The 22,470-nt window shown below is 39.5% G+C and overlaps 1 protein-coding gene across 1 annotated transcript in view; it reads left to right on the top strand.

The window, feature by feature from the left end:
• Positions 1-785: 785 nt before the first annotated feature.
• The window catches only part of LOC126279081 (malate dehydrogenase, cytoplasmic), a 32,501-nt gene continuing 10,816 nt past the window's right edge, over positions 786-22,470 (top strand). The window contains exons 1-3 of the mRNA XM_049979541.1: positions 786-1,048; positions 1,301-1,595; positions 13,289-13,668. Coding sequence (XP_049835498.1) covers positions 1,046-1,048; positions 1,301-1,595; positions 13,289-13,668 — 678 coding nt within the window. The 5' untranslated portion in view covers positions 786-1,045. The remainder of the gene's footprint in view (positions 1,049-1,300; positions 1,596-13,288; positions 13,669-22,470) is intronic.

Genomic DNA, 22,470 nt, shown 5'->3' with positions numbered 1-22,470 from the left:
AAATGTGTTTATTTCCTCTGATTTATCCTAGTGAAAAACCTATTTTCGGATCCAACATTTTGTTCTCGTTTTCGTTGTGTTTAACTCTTGTCACAGCTCTAAGGCCATAACCTGTACTATAATGTTCATACCCCCCGTATGATTTCAACTGACACCAAATTGAAAGCTGTGCAACTGCACAGAATTTGTGGCGTCCTGTGTGAAAAGTAGCTCACGTTGCCATTACAGCGAGCCACAAGTTGTGGCGCAAAATTAGATGCGTATGTGAACCATGGAGGTAAGGCCAGAGGGGGTGCCATTTTAAGTAGCCCAAAACATTAGCAGACTACTGTTTACGAGTTCTTCTTGTTCATTATTTCTATTGTGTGTGCAAAATAACAGTCTTAAATACTAAAATTTACAGAGCTTACATAAATAACATAGTGTCAGGAAGGCAATTTCGAACGTTTTTCTTTTCCTGAATGCGTATTTGCTCTAGTAATGCGACACAGAGTGACATCATGGGGAAGTGTCACCGCGGTGAACTATAGGAGTACGAATGCGGTGAACTCGTAATCTATGTGTGAAATTGATGTTTTGGGCTTGTTAATATGGAGGACATCGGTTTCAACGAGTCGCACGAGAAGTCGGCCACGGCTTCAAATTTGTGACGTAAAGCTACCTCCCCTCTTTTTTTTTTTACCTCCGTGTTGTGAAACCGGTTTTGCGATGACCACTGGCGAGTGTGAATCGATCTTGAAAAGCTCACGTCTAATTTCGTGTCTTCTCAATTTGTGACATAATAAAGTGACGTAGTTTTCCCATGACATATCGAAAAAGGTATATTTTTAAGATAAGTGTATGTAAAAGTGGAGACGCACACGTTTACTCTTAGCAACAAGTGATATTTACAAATACGCAAACACTCGGGCTACGAATAATGTCTGTGGTAGCCAACTTATAACATCTATGCATTGTAAAAAAGAAGGAGATCTGACCAGCTGTGTGTAATCTTTGTGGGGAGGTTGTTTTATACGTGGTGTTCCAGTGTGTGAAAATTTTTACGATGGTAATGTTATTTATAGCATTTTATTGAATGCAGTTGTATCGTCAATAATACATACCAAAGTTTACCGTTGTTAATTATGTTGAACTGTTCATTTATTCGTGGTTTCAGCATTGACCTAATGACCTTCATGGCCTTAACTTTAAATAAAATGTTAAATAGGTTGTAGAATTCCGCTCATTATATCGTAGTTCAGTTAACATTTAATACCTAGTAAAATATATTGACTGATGGAGGATTCTGATTTGTTGTTAGGCTGAACCAATTCGTGTGGTTGTTACTGGGGCAGCCGGACAGATCGCATATTCGCTACTGTATCAGATTGGCAGTGGCGAAGTATTCGGCAAGGATCAACCACTTATCCTTCATCTTTTGGATATTCCACCCATGATGTCAGTATTAGAAGGCGTAGTCATGGAAATAGCTGATTGCGCTCTTCCTCTCGTGAAGGAGGTAGTACCCACGGCGGATCCAGCTGTCGCATTCAAAGATGTGGAAGCGGCTTTTCTTGTAGGTGCTATGCCACGTAAAGAGGGCATGGAGCGGAAAGGTGGGTGTAACCCGTTTGACACTGTATTTCATGTTGGTTGTGTGTAAGTGAGGCTTCCAAGTGTACAGCTAGCTATAAACCAATATTAAACCTTAGCATAATGAATAAGTAATCAATAGGGAGTTCACAAGGTTTCTCTCTTGCGTACGCATTAGTTTCTGCTCAGTGATACCGACTGTTGTGGCATTCATTGAAACAGTGAATTAATTAAAGCAAAACCAGATGCTGAACTTAGTGACACACACAATGTACGAAGGGGTGCTTAAGAGTTCCCAGACGTGTGACAATTTGCAGCATTTACATACACATCATGTCATCTGATTATTCCATGTTCTATGACTCAACTAGAGTGTACTGTAATTATGATGTGACCAAGTGGTTCAGAGAATAATGTTTTGCTTAGTTTTGAGGAGACATGCTGATGACTTATGTGAATGTCTTGCAAATATATTTATTGCAAATTTGGGTAAAAATTACATTTTGGACCCCCCTTTCAGTTTTCAGTATGATACTGTCACTCCAACCTAAGTTAGACTCTTGTTGTGCCACAGTTTCATGCCACACCAACAAAGATTTTGAAGGGGGTAGAGGAGGTGGGCTGCTCCAATATCACACTTCAACCCAAATTTGTTCTAGTTAGTTTTATTTGGAAACCATGCAGTTTTTAATGTTGATTTTGAGTTTTTTTTTATGTAGAAATGTTACTCGTCAAAGTTTTCAATCTTTTTACAGATGAGTGCTTCACACTCTTGGTATTTGTTCCAAGTTATCAGGGAAACTGGAGCAAAGATAAATACACAGGCCTCATACTGAGTTCTCACATCTATACTTTTACTCTGGAAGTTACATTAGGGGGTGTGATAAAAATTGCATAATATTGCCTATAACTAGACCTAGAGTGCCACTTCCGCTTACTCATTGTGTGAATGATATACAAATACTAAACTTTGTTTGAATCTCGTCCATTGCCTCCCACCCCTCATTTATGTTCAGAGTTATATGTAGGAGAAAGTAATATGTTGCTGGACTCTTCTTGAGAGTGCATTATTGAAATAGTGACAGGGTGCTTTTCCATAATGCAAAATGCTTTGTGTATAGTGTTTAATACTGAAATTGGATGGGCATCAGAGTTAGTACTCTTCCTTGACTTTAGTTAAGAATAGAAGTGTTGCACAAGGCAAATTTTCTCCCCTGAACTTAAATTTGCAGTCAACCAGTTTTGAGATGTCAATAGGAAGATACTTTCTGGCATATTAAAACTGTGTGCCGGACCGAGACTTGAACTTGGGACCATTGCCTTTAGCGGGCAAGTGCTCTACCGACTGAGCTACCCAAGCACGACTCGCAGCCCGTCCTCACAGCTTTAATTCTGCCAGTACCTCGTCTCCTACCTTCCAAACTTCACAGTAGCTCCCCTGCGAACCTTGCAGAACTAGCACTCCTGGAAGAAAGGATATTGCGGAGACATGGCTTAGCCACAGCCTTGGGGATGTTTCTAGAATGATATTTTCACTCTACAGCAGAGTGTGAGCTGGTATTATACTTCCCAAGTTCAAGTCTGTCCGGCACACAGTTGTAATCTGCCAGGAAGTTTTATGTCAACGCACACTCCGCTGTAGAGTGAAAATTTCATTCTAGAAATAGGAAGATAATTTTGGTAACGAAAGAAATGCAAGAAAAGGTCTTTAAAGTTGTGAAACTGAAATCTTTTGATATTATTTAGAGTCTGTTGTGTGCTCTCTGCCATTTTTTGACTATGTAATGTAGACCAAGATCATGGTTACATTGGGCCACAATATCATAATTTAAATTGCAGCAACTGGTGCATGATGTTGACTGTTGTCATAAATAACCCATCCTGATGTGGCTGTATAGGAAAGTGAGTAAAGTTGCAGCCAACCATCTTTTATGTTGCTGCCGTTACTGTCAAGTCTGTGTCTAAATTCATACTTCGTAAACCAGCATATGGTGTGTGGCAGAGGGTAACTTGTACAGTTCCTAGTCATTTCCTTTGTTCTTCCACTTGCAGATAGTGAGGGAAAAATGACTATATACCTGCATACAAGCTCTAATTTCTCTTACCTTCACGGTCGTTACGCGAAATGTTTGTTGGCAGCAGTGGAATTGTTCTTCGGTCAGTTTCTCGCTCTTGCAGCTATTTACTCTGGTTCCCCAACTCATTGGCTCCTACATTGGTTGCTTCCGCCACCGCGGGCAGCTGGGCCGTCTGCACTAGACACTTCTGTGTCGTGCTATCCACGCGGGCACTGTGATCGCCGGTCCTACACGTGAGTTGTATTGCTTATTTATTTACAGTGTTATTCAGTTCATTTCTGTCTGGGACCTTCTCCAAAGTTGGCATTTTTGTTCCAGTCCCATGTGTTTGTTTGATGTGGGTGTGATCCCCAATGACTGACTGGCCTGACTGCCACACACATTTTCATAATTGTGTGAGTACACCACTTTCCACAACTTTAGCTTTCTTTTTAGTATGTCTACCCCATAGTATTTGGACATTAGCAGCCCCTGCCCTTGTTCTCAGTGGGCGGCACCTGAAGATGAAACTTCGAACTTCAAAAGCAGTTGTGGAATAAATTTACAAAACTTGCATCACCTGAAGTGGAATTTTATTGTATAAATATGTTTCTCAGTTGTGGGTTTTTCCCTGATCAAATATTTTCTACCTCAAAAATATTTTGTACCTACTGAGATCACCTTTTTCTGTATTTGTCTCCCTGCGATAGGATAGAGAATAGTCTACCAATTAGTAGACCTGAGTGAACAACTATCGATGCCTTCCTTTTACTGGGTTGCTGCCCACAACTGACGCTGAGGCAGCTTTAACAAACCATCAGATTGACAAATAATCTTGAATCCCATACTCTGTTTACTTAACATTGAGACCTCCCCACCCCCTCGTCCCATACATACCTCAGTGTAGCTATGGGAAAACACTGCTATAGGCCTTGAAATGCAAGTTCTCATCTTCGATCCAGTGAAAGTACTGCAAGAGGCGACTGTTTGGAGGGAGGGAGTACCGTATTTACTCAAATCTAAGCCACACTTTTTTTCCGGTTTTTGTAATCCAAAAAACCGCTTGCGGCTTAGAATCGAGTGCAAAGCAAGCAGAAATTCTGAAAAAAGTTGGTGGGTACCGCCACAACTTACTTCTGCCGTCGAAGATGAGCTATTTTCTCCGCCCCGACTTTCGACCATTGTGTTTTCATACATTATCCAAAGGAGTAAATACAAATTCCGTAATGTTCATCTCCGAATGTATCAGCATTTCAATGTGCTATGAAAATCTGACTGGAAAGACTGTTTGAGATGTTTGTCAATATGGCCAACTGCGCATTCTGAATTTTTTCCTATCTGTGGGAAGAGATGGTTGCTTATAGGAACTTTTATAAATTGTGAATCACGTGCAGTATTCTCGTCACCATAAGAATAATATGCATATAAACATTTTGCCGTGTATTGTTTCATGTTTGCTGCTGTCTCATTTAAATCCTGTCTGCCTAATAAACTACAAAACTAGAGTGAGACAACAGCAAACGCGGAAGAATATACATACCGTATCATGTTTATATTCATATTAGTCTTATGCTTAATAGTGATACAGTCGGAAAGGAAGCAAGGCAATTGACTAGATTTTTAAATCTAAGATGACTGTGTAGAATGTAATGTACTAAAGAGGTGCCTGCAAAGATTTTCAAACGGAGAAAAATTTTCTCCAAACTCTCGTTCAGAACATCTTCTATCATACGCAGTCTATTATTTGGTTCTTGTTGATCATTATCAAAGAAAGCAGCAGTCTAAGTAACAATAAATAGCAGTTTCTTGCCATTGTTTCGCTAATGAAACTATTTCTCACTCACCTCCTTTTTTTAAAAAAAGTGGCGGTAGCGCGCACAAAAGCAAGCCGTGCCGCGAGCGGCGACAGGCCGTAAAAACGCACATCAGAAAGCGACAAACAATGCATGACGCAGTACAGTAATGCATTTTCAGCTTAGAGTGACGTAAACACCTATAACAAAGAAAACTGCGCTTATCAGATCAAAGAAAAAAAAGCAATCAATTCAAACCAGACGAAGCACATGGAAAAGGAAGGGTACCCGTATAAATACGGACGGAGTGCCTGACGCATAGCAATGGCTACCTGCTAAAGCTTTACTGCTAACCTTATGACTCGAACCAAACTACTGTAGCTGTATCAACATTCATTCTACCTAAATTGTCTCGTATTGCAATGGACCAACTTTGTTTCGATTTGGAGATGCGGCCTATAATTTTTCTCTCCCCTTGAATTTAGTCTCAAATTTCAGGTGCGGCTTAGGTTTGGGAAATTTTTTTTCCTTGGTTTCGGGTCTAATTTTTCAGGTGCGGCGTAGTCGAGTGCGGCCTAGACTCAAGTAAATACAGTAGAGATGATTGTGTGTCAGGAGGCACTTGACCAGTTCACTCCTTGCCAGTTTTCCTCAGAAGGATGATGGTCTCCTGTTGCCATCGGTAGGTGCAGTGAAAGATGATTCAGAATTATTTATTTCCATAAGTTACAATCAGTGGCCAGACTCGCTCTTGACACTGGCTGTCGATGAGTGTCGAGGTTCCTCATCGTAAGTGGCATTCAATCTGTTCAAGGTAACTGATGCTGCACTCACTTTTCCTGACCAGATTTTGTTACGCTGGTTGGCTGCATGTGGTAGCAGCAGCACTGGCTGTATTGTGATCCCGCGGCGCGTGTGTTGGACTTGTACACAGCGATTTGGGAGGTGCTCCGTTCCCTCCCACTCACTGCCATTCATTATCATCTGTTGCCATGTGGTATGACAGTCTTGGCCTGCTGTTCAGGTAGACCCTGGTTAGTCCGCCGAAATATCAGGCATTCTGAAGTACTGGATACGATGGGGAGGACCCCTGGTTCCACCCATCTGCGACAGTGGCAGTCTGTGGTATTGAACTCTGTGACAGGTGATTATGGTTATGTGGCCATCTCTCCCAGTGGTGACTGTCGTTACTCAGTATTGTGCAGGAAATTGATAACAGACTTGTGCCAGACATCAGTTTACCGCAATCAGGGGATCTAGTGTAAGTGTTATATATGCCAACGGTCCGCCTGACCGACTGTTTTAAAAGCTAAAATGCTGTGGAGTTTATGAAGCAAAGTAAAGGCTAATATATACCCGACGTCAATTGTCATGACTGCATAGGTCTTGCTATTTTGAAGGTGTCAGCAGTTCTCGTTCTTATTTATTGAGTTTGTTGTAGTTAAGGACTGGTCCGTAAATGCTCTTGGCCTGCCTTGTTCCATTAGCAACCGCGTTTCTTTCATGCTGTAACAAAGGTGTCCTGATCCTGACCCGATGCTGTGCTGTACTGTACTACATTTCTGGTGAAGTCCGCTGTCTGTCTGTCTCTCTCCACAAGTAATGCTGTTGTTTTCCCAGACCCACTCTCAGTGGTGAAACATTATTCTTCCTGCCTGCCTCATTGCAACACCACCATAATGTAATCCTTGCCTGGGCTTTGAAGATTTCATCTGTTTGTTTGCCTTGTATAAAGTTAGCATGCAGCAGTTTATATTGAGCTTTGTGACGCTTCACCTCCCAACAAGCATTCTATTGCTTCCAAATCACCAACAAACAGACCGCTTATTGAAATTTCACAGAAAGATTAAGTTTTCAGCTCGAAATTATCATTTGTAACTTCTGAATAAAACGATGTTGATGATTGAAGGGATACAGCTGATACTCTGTTTAATTTCCTAATCCTTAGACCTTTCTACCAAAAGATCAATGCTGTTGTGCATCAAAGAAATTGTTGCAGCCATTTAAGAGAGGACAGACCAGTGATACCTCACTGCCATTTATTTCACTGAAGCATTTGTGTTTAACAAGTGCCCCACCTTCAGAATAAGTAAATTTCACACAGAAGGTGCCAGACTATATTTTGAGACTCAAAAGCTAAAAGCAAACAATGTAATTGTATGTGAAGGAACACCACAGCTTTAGCTTTGTATCATGACAGCACCGGGACTTCACAAAATCTTCAACCAAATGCACCAGCACATGAGCAAAAATAATGATAGATGTATTCTCAAACATTTAACCATGTTTGGTTTGAAGGTATATTCTGCTAGCGGCAGGAAAGTACTATTATATTCATTTTAAAATGATGGGGGTAATGAGTCTTCTGAATAAATTATGTAAAGTAAATAAGTGGATATTCAGTGGATTGTTGGTCCCTTGAATTGATAGTCAGCCATAGTCGCCATTGTTTCTGGTGTTCTTGCTCATTGTTGGCCATTTAGTATATTAAGTCAGTAATTCTAGGGCCTTTGTCCACTCTCAACACCTAGTTGCCATATTTTTTCTATCTAGAAAAGCTGTATGGCACTACTTGACACCACCACATGCTGTCTGCCATATAAGGCTGACAGCAGATGTATCATAAGCACTGACAGTGAAACAAGACATACATTATTTGCAGCAGCTAGAAATATGGTGGTGGGTTCAACAATGTTCCCACATAAAGACATACCCGAAGGAACGTGTACATCAGCAGATGAAAACTTAATAAATGAAATTGCCATGTGCTGGACAGATGCATGACACAGATCAGCTCTATTAGATGTGAGGAGCCATGGAGGTCTAAATATAGATTTTGATCACTTTCTGTTCTGGGCATGAGTGAGGGCTGGGATCTCCAGTGCAGTGCAGGAAACATGACACACTATGCCTAAATTAGATAACAGTACCAGGAGGGAATGACAAGAATATTCAAAAGTACTGAATGTAATAACATTGAATATCAGCTGAAGATAGATGCAGCAGAGACTACAGCAAGTGGAACGCTAGGAAGCGAAGTAAGACATAAAAGATCTCTGTGGATTGATGCTGAATATGAAATAGTAATGGAGAAAAGAATGAGGCATATAAGAGGACACTATAATCACAGTGTACAAGGATGGTGGAAGATTATAAAGGAGGAGAATTGGGCCCATCAAAGAAGAAAGGGAGAGTGGATGAAAACAAAAATTGAAGAAATGGATCTTCTGAGGAGTAAGTATGAGGCAAGAAAATTTTACAGATAAGTAAAGGCAGCAAGGAAATCCTTTAGTGGTAAAACAAGCCATAAAAAAATGAAATAGAAAAAATTTTAAGTGAGGGAAAAGAGATGTGTGAAATATAATGCAGACACTTTGACAGATTTCTCAGACAGCATAGATCCACCAAACTTGCTGAGCAGAAACTGATAAACAAGACAGCAGCAACAGACCATATTCCAGCGGAGATACTTAAGCAAGGAGGTATCAAATTCGAATGGATCTGTTTTAGTATAGGAAGAGGAGAAAATGCCCCAGCAGTGAAAAGAAGGAATAATATGCTCCATATACAAAAAAAGGATATATTGTAGAATGTGGGAAATGTGGAGGGATCATATTACTTAAATTGTGGTATAAAGTATTCTCCAATGTACAATTCGACCATCTCCTCCCAATAATTCAGAGCAATCAGTGGATATCAACATGTATTTCTCCCAGGAAACTCAATTGTAGATCAGATCTATACTCAAAGGCAAATCCTGGAGAAGGCTATAGAATTCTACATTGGTACAAATCCTCTCTTTATAGACTGTAAAGCGGCACATGATGTATAGAGGACAATTATTTTGTGCTTGGCTGAGTTGGGAATCGCTAGTAAACTGGTAAGGCTAGTGAAAATGACAGTGAGTGATACATGAAAAAAACATTAGAACTGGAAGAATCATATCTGCTACATTAAACACTGAAGATAGGGTACTTTTCTCAAATGGCATCCTGAAAGCCATGGATCAAGGAGTCTGGTAGATGCAATATTTTTCAATGTCCAAAAAGCATTTGACTTGGTACCACACATATGCATATTATCAAAAGTACGATCATATGGGGTATCAGATGAAATATGTAACTGGATTGAGGATTTCTTGGTAGGGGGGATGCATCATGTTATCTTGGATGGAAAGTCACTGCCAGATGTAGAAGTAACTTTGGATGTACCCCAGGGAAGTGTGTTGGGCCCCATGCTTTTCATGTTGTATTTTATTGATCTTGCAGACAATATTAATAGGAACCTCAGGCTTTTCACAGATAATGCATTTATCTATAAAGAAGTACTGTCTGAATGAAGCTGTACAAATATTCAGTCAGACCTTTGTAAGATTTAAAAGTGGTGTGGTGATAGGCAGCTTGCTTTAAATGTTCAAAAATGTAAACTCGGGCATTTCACAAAAATGAAAAAGCATAATATACTATGAATATAATGTTAGTGAGTCACAGTTGCAATCTGTTAACTTGCACAGATACTTGGGTGTAACACTTAGTAGCGGCATGAAATGGTATGGTCACACAGTCAGTCAGGGTTAAAGCAGGTAGCAGACTTCAGTTTATTGGTAGAACACTAGGGAAGTACAACCAGTCTACAAAATAATTAGCTTACAAATCACTCATTGGACCCACCCTGAAAATTGCTGAAGTTTGTGGGACCTGAACCAAATAGCAGTAGCAGGCAACATGGAATGTACACATAGGATGGCACGAATGGTCACAGGTTTGTTTGAACCCTGAGAGAGTATCACTGTGATGTTGAAAGAACTCAGCTGGCAGTCTCTTGAAGACAAACTTAAAATATCCCAAGAAAGTTTACTAACGAAATTTCAATAACCAGCTATAAATGACTAGGTATATACTACAAACCCCTACATTTCACTCCCATAGTGATTGTGATGACAAGATTAAATTAATTACAGAACACACAATATTTAAACAATCATTTTTCCTGTACTCCATATGTGAATGGAATGGGAAAGAGCCCCAGTAACTGGTACAATGGTATGTACCCTCTACTAAGCATGTGATAGTGGTTCAGAGTATAGATGTAGCTGAGGGAATCCTGTGTGACTAGTAAACACGTCCATTGATGGCATGCAATTTAGTTGCAATGCTTGTTTTCAGATGTTAAATGGGATTTTGAGGAAAGTGTCTGTCATTACAGGATATTGTACTTAACATTTCCTCGTGTTGTATACACCATGTATCTCTGAATCCGAGATGACTTCAAATGCACAATGGTCCCCCATTGTTCAATTAAAGACTGCAGGAAAGCACACATTCTAAGTTTATTTTGAAAACTTATGAATGGTTCTAGAATGAAATTTTCACTCTACAGTGGAGTGTGTGCTGATATGAAACTTCCTGGCAGATTAAAACTGTGTGCTGGATCGAGACTCGATGTCAGGACCTATTGCCTTTCGTGGGCAAGTGCTCTACTGACTGAGCTCCCCAAGCACGACTCACGCCCTGTCCTCACAGATTTAATTTCACCAGTACCTTGCCTGCGAAAGGCAAAGGTCCCGAGTTCGAGTCTCGGTCCGGCACTCAGTTTTAATCTGCCAGGAAGTTTCTTATGAATGGTTATTTTATTACTGGTAACTGAAGGAACCAATAAAAGTGCTGGTACACAAATCAGGTAAATACCTCCCTTAATCAGATACAGATATCCCCCGTCATGGTTGTCACGCATTTCTTTCTATAGTATGTGACCTTCATACCCATGTAATGCATTTGTTGCACAGCACATCTTTAAGTCATTCAGTTGATGCGCGGGATGTGGATGTCCAAGCAATCTGGATCCATTCTGCAATTAGAGTTGCTGAAACGTCGTAAACTTTCCGGTAGGGGTCAGGGCTTGACCTCCTTGAAGCAACTAGTTGCTGCACAGCTGCTTCAGATAGTATTAAAATGGCTTATTCACCGCCACATCTAAAACTTGTTGCAAAGTCATGCCTCCTGGAATGGCAAGATGTGCATTTAATTTTGGGATTTCTGCTTTCACTGTTGGTGTCAGGTGCCCTGAAAGCATCAAGGATCAGCATCTCCCAATTCTTTAGAAGAGAACCTGGCTTCCTGCTCGAGACTGTACAATTTATAACCAATTCATTGGTCATCCCTCCTTTTCTTTGGCAACACACCTTTGTTCCATCAGCAAGCACACACATTGTGCTGTTTCACAACTCATCAATGCTCGTAGTGTGAACCAATACACTTTTGGTGCCTTTCCCTTCAACTGTTGTCCTGGATGGCATGTCGAAATAATCAGGAGCGTTGTCAGCATTTATGATTTGCCCTAAGAAATAAACATGTTACTTTCTCAGTCTTATAGTGCGTCTGATACTCGACCAACTTCCCCACATAGAATGCTGGAAGATGCTGAGCATGGGCTGCTGGACATCGTCACAGACATCCATTGTGTCGCATCATCCTTGTGCACCTCCTAGAGCTGGATTTAAATTGGATCCTGCATTCCTGTGCAAAATAACATGCTTTATTTTGTATGACATCGCAGGAAACTGCTGTTTCTTCTTTACATTTCTCACACAGAAATGCCACCACTTCCATTTCATTATTTATGAAATGTCCTCTCTGTTTGCCACTTAAAGCTTTCTTGGTAGACTTCACATTTCTTAGATGTATTTTGTCCTCTTGCCACCTGCAAACATTGGCTTCTGTGACTCGATATTTCCTCATAGCCACACAGTTGTCTGTTGCTTCTGCATACTGAACAACCATGTTTTTGAAATTTTGCTGAAACATTTAACGTTAAACAACATTGTTCCACACCATGATCCATTACGCACTTTACTGTACAGTTTAGATGTAGGATCCCAAAGTCAAGCAACTCATAAAAATATTACCACAGCAAACACTTCCTGCTATTGTACAACAATGTTCAAAGTGCATGTGCAAGTATATGTTCAGGGTTAAAACGGTAAGCATGACAGCGATAAGAATTACAGGTTAATGAAAGCTCGAGGTTCTATTTGGTAAAGAAAAGAAAAGCTCCACATTTTATGACATAAATGCAGGATGACCCCCTACTTCTGGACTTGAAATTTTGTGAAAAAATCTCATCTTGGATTTAGAGATATATACTGTAGTCTTATATTTGTGATAGTGTAGATTGCTGTTAGTAAACCCCGAGTTGTTTAAAAAATCAAATTCTCATGTACAAAGATTCTATCTTCTGATTACTTTACAAACAACGTATCGTGTTGCACATTTCATGTAAAACATGTAAGTGAGAAAAAGCTCAAAAAAGGTGTGAAATTATGCTTGAAATTTGTTGGAACTCTTTAAGTGCTCTCATTGTCAAGTACTTGAGAATAAAGTCCAGATATTAACATGCTGTGTGTTATGGTGCCTCAGGACACACTGTTTCCAACTGTAAAACTTGTCTTATTGCGTTCAGCTTTTAACATAGGATTATACCTCTTAATGAATAGATTATTACAGTAGTTTAAATTTGGTCGTAATTTCAAGAGATATTGAAAATCAAATTATTATTGCCCTTGAAAGCCATTACATAGGCTGCAACTAGTACCAGGTTCCAGGATAGTCGCTCAATAATAAAGCCTGGTCTCGTGATGATATAACTCCTGAATTTACTTTAACACTTTACCCTGTCAGTAGTTAGTAATAAGACAATGTGATCTAGTGAATGAAGGAGTTATTTTATCTTAAAAATTAAATGTGATCATCTCCTGAAACAGTTTTAAAAAGTGTTCCAAGGCTTTATATTATGGAAGTGTAAAGACTGAAATTTCCTTGGAAATGTGATATCTGCACAGACTTAGTGTTAATTGGTTTTTTTTTACAGATCTGCTGTCTGCAAATGTGCGTATCTTCAAAGTACAGGGTGAAGCACTCGACAAATACGCCAAAAAATCAGTTAAGGTGCTTGTGGTCGGTAATCCAGCTAACACTAATGCGTTAATCTGCTCAAAATATGCTCCAAGTATCCCACGCCAGAATTTCTCAGCTATGACAAGATTAGATCAAAACCGTGCAAAAGCCCAGATTGCAGCACGCCTCGGGATTGGTGTATCAGCTGTTCGCAATGTTATTATTTGGGGAAATCATTCATCCACACAGTTTCCTGATGCACGTAATGCCACAGCTGACATTGGAAAAGGTGCACCTGTGCCTGTATATGAAGCTGTCAAAGACGATGCTTGGCTGCAAGGAGACTTTGTGACGGTAAGATTACTATTTTGACAGTTAGAGCTTGCCGTTATTTGTAGCTTTATATACAACAGCCTGCTGCACAAGATTGAAAGAGTTTAGATTTTCATTTATCATCCAGGATATGAAAGCTGTAAGTAGTTTGTGTTTTAAGGTATTTTTCAGTTAGTTTTGATTTTGTTAAAGACATCCTAGAGCATATCCAGTATACAGTGGGATGTCATAGGATGCGCTCTAATATCGTGTCAGACCACCTTATGCCCAGCACAGTGCAGCAACTTGCACCAAGGACACAGCAAGTTGTTGGAAGTCCCATGCAAAAATATTGAGCCCTGCTGCCACTATAGCCCTGCATAATTGTGAAAGTGTTGCTGGAGCAGGATTTTGTGCACGAACTGACTTCTTGATTACGTCCCATGTTGGGTGGTCTGGGTGACAAAATCATTTGCTCGAATTGTCCAGAATGTTCAAACCAGTCGCAAAAAATTGTGGCCTAGTGACATGGCATATTATATCCATAAAAATTTCATTGTTTGGGAATATAAAGTCCATGAGTGGCTGAAAATGGTCTCCAAATTGCCGAACATAACCATTTCCAGTCAGTGATAGCTTAAGTTGGACGAGAGGATTTAGTTCATTCCACCCAAAGACACCATTATGTGGCCACCACCAGCTTACAGTGCCTTGTTGACAACTCAAGTCCATGGCTTCATGCGGTCCCCACCACAGCTCTTACCAATTGAAATTGGGACTCATTTGCCCAGCCCACAGTTTTCCAGTCTAGGGCCCAACTGCTATTGTCATGAGCCCAGGAGAGACACTGCATGCAATGTCATGCTGTTAGCAAAGACACTCGATCTAGTTGTTTGCTGCCATAGCCCATTAATGCCAGATTTTGCACACAGTCCTGATGGATATGTTTATTGTATGTCCCACATTGATTTCTATTGTTATGTCACATGGTCTTGCTTACCTATTAGCACAGACAGTTCTATGTAAATGTCTCTGCTCTGTCATTAAGTGAAGACCATTGTCAATGATGAGAGGTGGTGCCTGAAATTTGGTGTTCTCGGCACACATTTGACACTGGGTCTTAAGAATATTGAATTACGTAATGCTTTCCAAACTGGAATGTCTCGTACATCCTAGCTCCAACTACCATTCCTGTCGTGTGGCCATTAACCACATCAGAAATGTTTTCACATGAATCAACTGAGTATACAAAGAACAGCTCTGCCAGTGCGATGCCCTTTTATACCCTGTGTGTGTGTGTGTGTGTGTGTGTGTGTGTGTGTGTGTGTGTGTGTGTGGTACTACCACCATCTGTGTATTTGCATATCAGAATCCCATGACAACTGCATAACAAATACAGCACAATTATAAGACTTGGTGGCAGTACATCGATAGGGCTCTGATCCAAGTGAGTTGAACCTATTACCATAATTAAGCTTTGTTTAAACTTGTGTGAATAATTTTGGATGATTGCCTGCATCATTAATTACTGAGGCTCTCACAAAATCTTCATGTTAACTGTGGGAAATCTGGCACTGCCACCAGTGTATTAGTCAGTAATGAAGAAAACGAATTCCATATCTTATGGATTGGTTATGGATAGAGCATATTTAAGTTTATATATATTTTGCCAAGCTTTCGCTGGAACTGACACTTTATTAACTCGTTATATGAGGTGCGTGAGAAAAGTAATGAGACCAACAACACTGCGACCGAAGCAGTGTTGTTCTGCTTGTGTAGGCAGGTGTAGTTATCCCTTCCAGATGCTCACTCAAAGTTTCAGCTCTGTACAGCCATCACAGTATTTCTGAGAGAGTCATCAATGAAATTGTGTTTTTGCTGTTGTTACTAAAATGGAGCAGCAGAATGTAGAGCACCATTATGAAACTAAATTTTATGTTAAACTTGGGAAATGTGCAACTGTGACATTTGAAAAGTTGAAGCAGGACTGTGGGGAACATTCCTTATCACTAGCACAAGTTTTTCAGTGGCACAAATCATTGTCGGAAGGCCAAGAATACTTCGGAGATGAACCTCCTTCAGGGAGATCTTCAACTTTAAAAACCAGCAAAAACATTGTGTGTGTGTGTGTGTGTGTGTGTGTGTGTGTGTGTGCGTGTGTGCGTGTGTGCGTGTGTGCGTGTGCGCGTGTGCGCGCGCGCGCGCGCGCTCTCTTGAGATCAGGTATACAACAATAAGGATGATGGGTAACCATTTAAACGTAAATACTTCCACCATACATAAAATTTTGACTGAAATTTTGCACCTGCGAAATGTTTGTGCCAAAATAGTGCCGAAAAACTCACAGCTGAGCAGAAGGACAGTTGAAGCAATGCATACATTGATCTTGAGAGGATTACCAGTGGCCAAATGGTTAGATTGTGTAAGCACAGGTGATGAAACATGGATTTTTGAGTATGATTCTCACAGTGGCAACATGAGGTATGGCACACTGGAACATCTCCTCGACTGAACAAATCTCGAATGAGCAAATCAAAGATCATAACAATGTTGATTTGCTTTTTTGACACTATGAGTACCGCACATAAAGAATTATTTCCTCCAGAACAAACTGTCAACAAGTGTTTCACAAAGAAGTCCTGGAAACGCCCAAGAAAAGGGTGAATCGAGTGAGATCAGACATTGGAGCCAAGTGGATACTGCATCATGAGAACACCTCATGTCAACCAGCCACATCCACCATGGAATTCTTGGCCTCAAAAAGCATTCCTGTTGTTCCGCTTCCCTTCTGTTCGCCTGATCCAAGTCCTTGTGAAATTTCCTTTTTCCAAAAATTGAGCATTGTCTTAAAAGGACATCATTTTGAGGCTCTGGGGAACATTCAAAAGAATGTGGTTGGTTGGCTGTAAGATTTGTGAGAGGGGACCAAACAGCGAGGTTGTCAATCCCGTTGGATGAGGGAAGGATGGGGAAGGAAATCTGCTGTGCCCTTTCAAAGAAACCACCCTGGTATTTGCCTGAAGCAGTTTAGGAAAATTACTGAAAATCTAAATCAGGATGGCCAGACGCAGTTTGAATCCTTGTTCCCCCAAAAAAGAATGTGACAGTCATGTTAAAGACACTACCAGTTGAAGCTGTTCAGTACTGCTACTAAGTCTGGGAACAATGACTTCGCTGGTTTATAGCTGCTGAAGGGAAACTTTGGTGGATAAAAAAATCGGTCTTATTCTCTCTCACACCTCATATTTATGTGACAAACTTGTTTCGGCAATTATTGCCGTGTTGAAACAATTCTGCAATGATGGTACAATTGTTTGTAATATTATATGTTAAAAGTACATTGCTTACTTCTATGTGAGTAGTTTGTTTTACAACTTATGCCACAATATATTGTGCTACATGAGTATATGTCTATGTTAATGGTTGTTTAGTTTATGCTCCAGTATAGTATAATATTAAAGTATATGGCTTACATATACAGTATGTTAATAGTTTGCTTTACGTCCCTGATGTTACGACGTGTCACACTATTGCTTCCTAGAGATTATTTTTGATCATCTCTGTTCTTGTACTATTGGTAATTTTTCTGTGTGTATTAATTGCATAGAAAGCCCCACAGATTTATACAAATAATAAAAAAGAAACAATAAACAGCTCTCCTAATATATATTAGTCCACAGAATCAGACATAAGTCCCCCAGGAAGGAAAATTTGTTTCGCTCCATATAACCGCCTTCTACACAGATACACATTAACTGGAAAAATAGAGATTATAAAGAAAATCCTCATACACAGTGGGAAATATCTATCATCAAAGCATATGAGACATTAGAACTATTAATGGCACACCTTGTCACACAATTATTTTCAATTCTGGAATAAAATTTACAGACAGTATGATGAAGTAGCAATTGTCAATTGAGACACAATTGCAGAAATATTAATTGATGTATCAGAAGAGAAATTTTTCAGTTTGAGTTTGCCCACTTTAGACAAAATTATCTATCACCTCCAATATGTGAATGGCACACTATTACTGGTAAATGGTAATGACAATAACATACAAATAGTCCACAACAATTAAGTAGCACACACACACACACACTCAAGAGCAGTCAAAGGAGAACAAAACAAGTTCATAAACTCTCAAGACTTAACAGTGAGACATAACAACTGAGGTTTCATATATGTAAGGAACCCATCACAGCAGACATTATCATAAACAATCACTCCCATCATCCAGATTCGCGTAAATATGTGTTCTTCAGATCCATAGTTAATAGAATCACAAACTTATTGCTTGATACAGATGCCATACAAAAGGAAATAAAAGCATTGCAATGCATAGCACAAAAGAATGCTTTCAACCACACAGTGGTGCTCAGACTATATGAGCAGTACACACAAGCAAAAACATTCTTCATACATAAAGAAATAATCCTAAAAAAAGAGGAAGGAATTAAAAATAAGCCTACGTACATCACAGCACTATACATCGGTCAAATTTGAAAAGAACTGAACAATCTATTCAAAAAGATGAGAAAAACTAGCCCGTACCAATAATAATTTGAAAACAAAAATTCAACCGGGAAAAGCCAAAATCTTTATTTATTTATTTATTTATTTATATATTTTTTAATGCATGGATTTACAAAATCCCTGGCCTCAGTTGCTGGAAATTTTACATTGGACAGACAGGTAGAAATCTCAGAATAAGGTTTGAGTAACACATCTGGGACTGTTGGAGCAATCAGGCTTCATTTTACATGTACCCACAAAACCAAAAACAGAAAGCAGCAAAAATAGAATGTTCAGTAGAAATTCTACATAGGTATACAAAGGACATAACAAATATCGTAGAACTACTTGAAATCTCTACTCGCACATACATGTATCAAAATGAAATTCCTAAAGCAAAAACGGATGAATTTCGATGTTTTGTGACACTTAAATACAACAGAATGCTCAGCACAAAAATCTTTGTACAAGAAATGAATAAATTGTAGTTGTACAGTCTATGTAATGTATTTATTGCTGGTTTTTTTTTTGTGGAAAAAACTTATGGTAAACATGTAAGCATCACAGGAGAAAGCTGTTGAAACACGTGCTATTATAAATATGATCACATGCATATATGCAATATTCCTGCAGTACATGTGATTGACTACTTTGGTTAACATTGGATGTTAGGCATCATAGGAAAGGCCTGTGCACCTTACATGAAAAGTGTATTTATTCATCAACCACTAATCATGTACATCTCTCCCTCCCTTTCTGTTCTTTGTAAATATCATGTTAAGTTGATTCACTACTTATTCCAACTGTAAGTATTAAGACTCGAAGTATAGCTTTGGGAATGGCTCATCAGTTGACAACAGTTCATCACTTTCTTGTAAGGAGCAGCAGTTCTTGATCAAAGAAACTGACAATGGTTATCTTTATTACCCCCCAAAGCTTTTTCAGTGCAAGAGCACTGTATGATAGGGCTTCCAGAGCAGCTTACAATTTTGATCTACAATTACCTATCCCTTGCAGTGTTCCACGTCTGGGCAGGTTCAACCTGCAGCTACCAATATGTATACGGGACTTTGGTCTCTCGGGGATTGGTTCTGAGTGTATCCCTCTCCACACTGCAGGAGGTGTGGGAAGGATAGGGGTAAAGAATACCCAACCACTTTCCTTCTCACCCTTTCCACAGTGGTATTCCACCACCCACTGAACCTGCACAATATCTTCATCCTTCCCTACACAACCACTGCTTCCACCCCCTTGCCTTATGACTCATATCCCTGTAATAGACCTATGTGCAAGACCTGTAGAATACATCCTCCCACCACCACGTACTCAGACGGTCACAAGCATCTCCTATCTCATTGTACACAGGGTTACCTGTGAAACCAATTGTGTGATCTACAAGCTAAGCTACAACCACTGTGCGTGACAACCAACAAGCTGTCTGCCTGCATGAATGGCCACCGACAAACTGAGACCAAGAAATAGCTGGACCACCCAGTTGCAGTATATCGTACATTCCTGTAATCCTTCTGGCCTCAACATTAGTTAGTCATTGTCCTATATCCACCTATCCCCACTCCATAACAGTACAGCCATTTATTTCACCAATGTACCCACAGTCTTTTTACTTCCTCCTTTTCCACTGCCCCCTCCCCCAAATGTCTAACCTCCCAACTGCACCTAGCTGCCGTACCCTCTCTTCACTTCATCCCTGTATGCTCTCATAAGCAGTGCTTTACTGTCTCTCACCCATACCCTGCTATTCCACGCCATCCCCTGCCCTAGCCGCCTTTTGTGTGTGTGTGTGTGTGGGGGGGGGGGGGGGGGGGGGGTTAATTTCAATGAAGGCCTATTTGGTCGCAAGCTTATTTGACAATCTTTTCGTTGTGTCTATCTGCAACTCAACATCTCTGCTATATGGTGCTTTGCAATCTATCATTTCCGTAATACTCTCTGCGGGTTACTTGCATTTACCATCAAATGTGTAACCTCAGCAATTGTTAAAGTTCGTTTTCTCACACCATTTTGTTCAGGGATGTAGAGTGAAAAAATCAGTAAGTTTGGTCAATCATCAATGAACAGTTTCTTAATACCCTTGTTATTGAATTATTTGCCTCTTATCACATCTAACATGTTAACAGCATGTCCATTAGTTTGAGCTTCGTTAAAAAATTATTTCAGCATAACGTAATTCGGCAAATTTTAATTAAATCATGTTTAAAAATGTTTAATATTGAGGACCTCCAGGCAACTCTAGACTCAACAATATGTTGACATATGCATGGATTAAGTCGCCAGTAACCATGGAGTAGTTTACTTGTTGTTTGAATGGTATTTTGTGTCTCTTTCCATTGTAAAATTCGTCATTTCAATCTTCTATTCTGATATCAGTTCCTTCAAGATTTTCTTGATGTGTTGTTTATTTTGATTACCAAATTTTTCATGGATTGCTCTTGTCTGGCCTAACAAGTACAGCCCATTTTCTACGTAGCTTGTCACATCTGTGGTACCACTGACTTTTCCTGAATCCTGACGCTTTTATAGTCACATTAAATTGCAGCTATTATATGCAGCTGCTCCGCCTGAAAAGAAATGCCCCCCTGCAGTACACACACACACACACACACACACACACACACACACACACACACACACACACACACACACACACACAGGAAATTTCTCTCTCTCTCTCGAAATCTTCATACAATGATTATTTCGTTACTTTTTTGTGCATTAGAAATGACGAATGTAGTTCCTTCCATGGTGTTTTGTTCACGCAATTCACTATGGTAGCACAAAGATTTTCAATATGTTAATCCGAACTCCTGTTTTTCTAGTAGTATTATGTGCATGAGAAAATTAGAAAAATTCAGCCATTTGATAATCTCTCAGGCAGTGTTTTCTCTTAATGTTTCCTTAATTTGTCATTTAGATCATCGGACAACTTCTGCAGCTTACCTACATGTGTACTATTATCTTCCTGTTTAAACTTGCTTTACCTGAAAATGATTTCAATTATGTGTAAATGTTGGGTGCAGCTACATTCAAGTCGTGCACATAATTTGTCCCATGTTTCTTCAGCATTAAGGCATCAAGTCACAAATTCAGCAACTGGTTTACTTAACACATTTGCTATCTGATTTGCTGGTTTCACATCATCTTTCTGCCATTTTCTGTACACTGCCTTTTGCTCACTTGTTGGCTCCCATGGCAACAATACATGTTCACACATGCCATTAATAATGTCCCAGAGTTTATATAAAGAAAACAACTTAAATATGTGCATTTCCATTTTGCCCAGTCATCAGTACCTTAGTTTATCAACATTCAGTTTGTCTGCCATTGGTAGCCATGTCCTTATGGAAGGTTCCTGTTACTTGAGTTGATTCAACAAGAGATACATTCTACCAGCACGCACTGGATTAATCTTCTTCTAAAATTGTTTTTTGTTTATTTTGACTTAGCCTGGTCTTATGGCATGTTGCAAAACTATTGAGTGTGATCAACACCATTTCATGTATGAATGGTTTTTTCATATAATATAAATTATTTGGCAACAAAATGGATTTCAAAGTGTAATGGAATGTCCTCCTCTAGCATTACTTTCCCTCAACTGTTGTTGTAGATACCAGTATTATTTTTGGACTGTTGGACAGGTCAGTATTATCTCAGTTGCTTTTCTAAAAACTTTCCTATAATTTTATACACAGTATTTATATTTAAAGTTAAAATTTATGAAAAGGAATTAGTTTTAAAATATTTTAGTTTCGATGTTATAATTGGTAAGTGCTAGCGCTGAATGGTCCAAAAAGGTGCATCCAAAAATGTGATTTGTCAGGTCATATCTTGATTTCTATTGATCAGAGATAAAAGGTAAAGTGTTTTGGATAACCCTGGTCTTAGCAGCCATTTGTATGCGTATCAGAACAACGGGCATACTGTAACTATCCTATAGTACATAGTCGAAATTTGAACACCACACACTTCTTCCAACCCAGGAAGTGGAAGAAATCTGTTGGTTCTTTTGCATTAGATGTGGTTTAGTGTGGACCTTCGGCAGCTTATAAAAGGGCGTCCCGAGAAAACTCTGAAAAACTACACTTTTGGGTACGAAAAGTACCAATTGTGGGGTGTGGTCACATCTGTTATTTCTGTTTGTGGCAAATCATCGAAATTTTTACCATATGTTCTTTAGACGATGTTCTTGAGGAACCTTGAAACTATTTTTTTTATATCATTATCCTTTTCATATGTTCATAGTTACTGTACTTCAGCAGCTAAAATATGCAAGTAATATTCAGTGTGGGGTGTAAATGTAATTTTAAC

Source organism: Schistocerca gregaria, chromosome 6, assembly GCF_023897955.1.
Source record: "Schistocerca gregaria isolate iqSchGreg1 chromosome 6, iqSchGreg1.2, whole genome shotgun sequence".
In the NCBI taxonomy this organism is placed as follows: domain Eukaryota; kingdom Metazoa; phylum Arthropoda; class Insecta; order Orthoptera; family Acrididae; genus Schistocerca; species Schistocerca gregaria.
The sequence above is the reverse complement of the archived record's forward strand: the minus strand, read 5'-3'. Positions and strand labels throughout refer to the sequence as shown.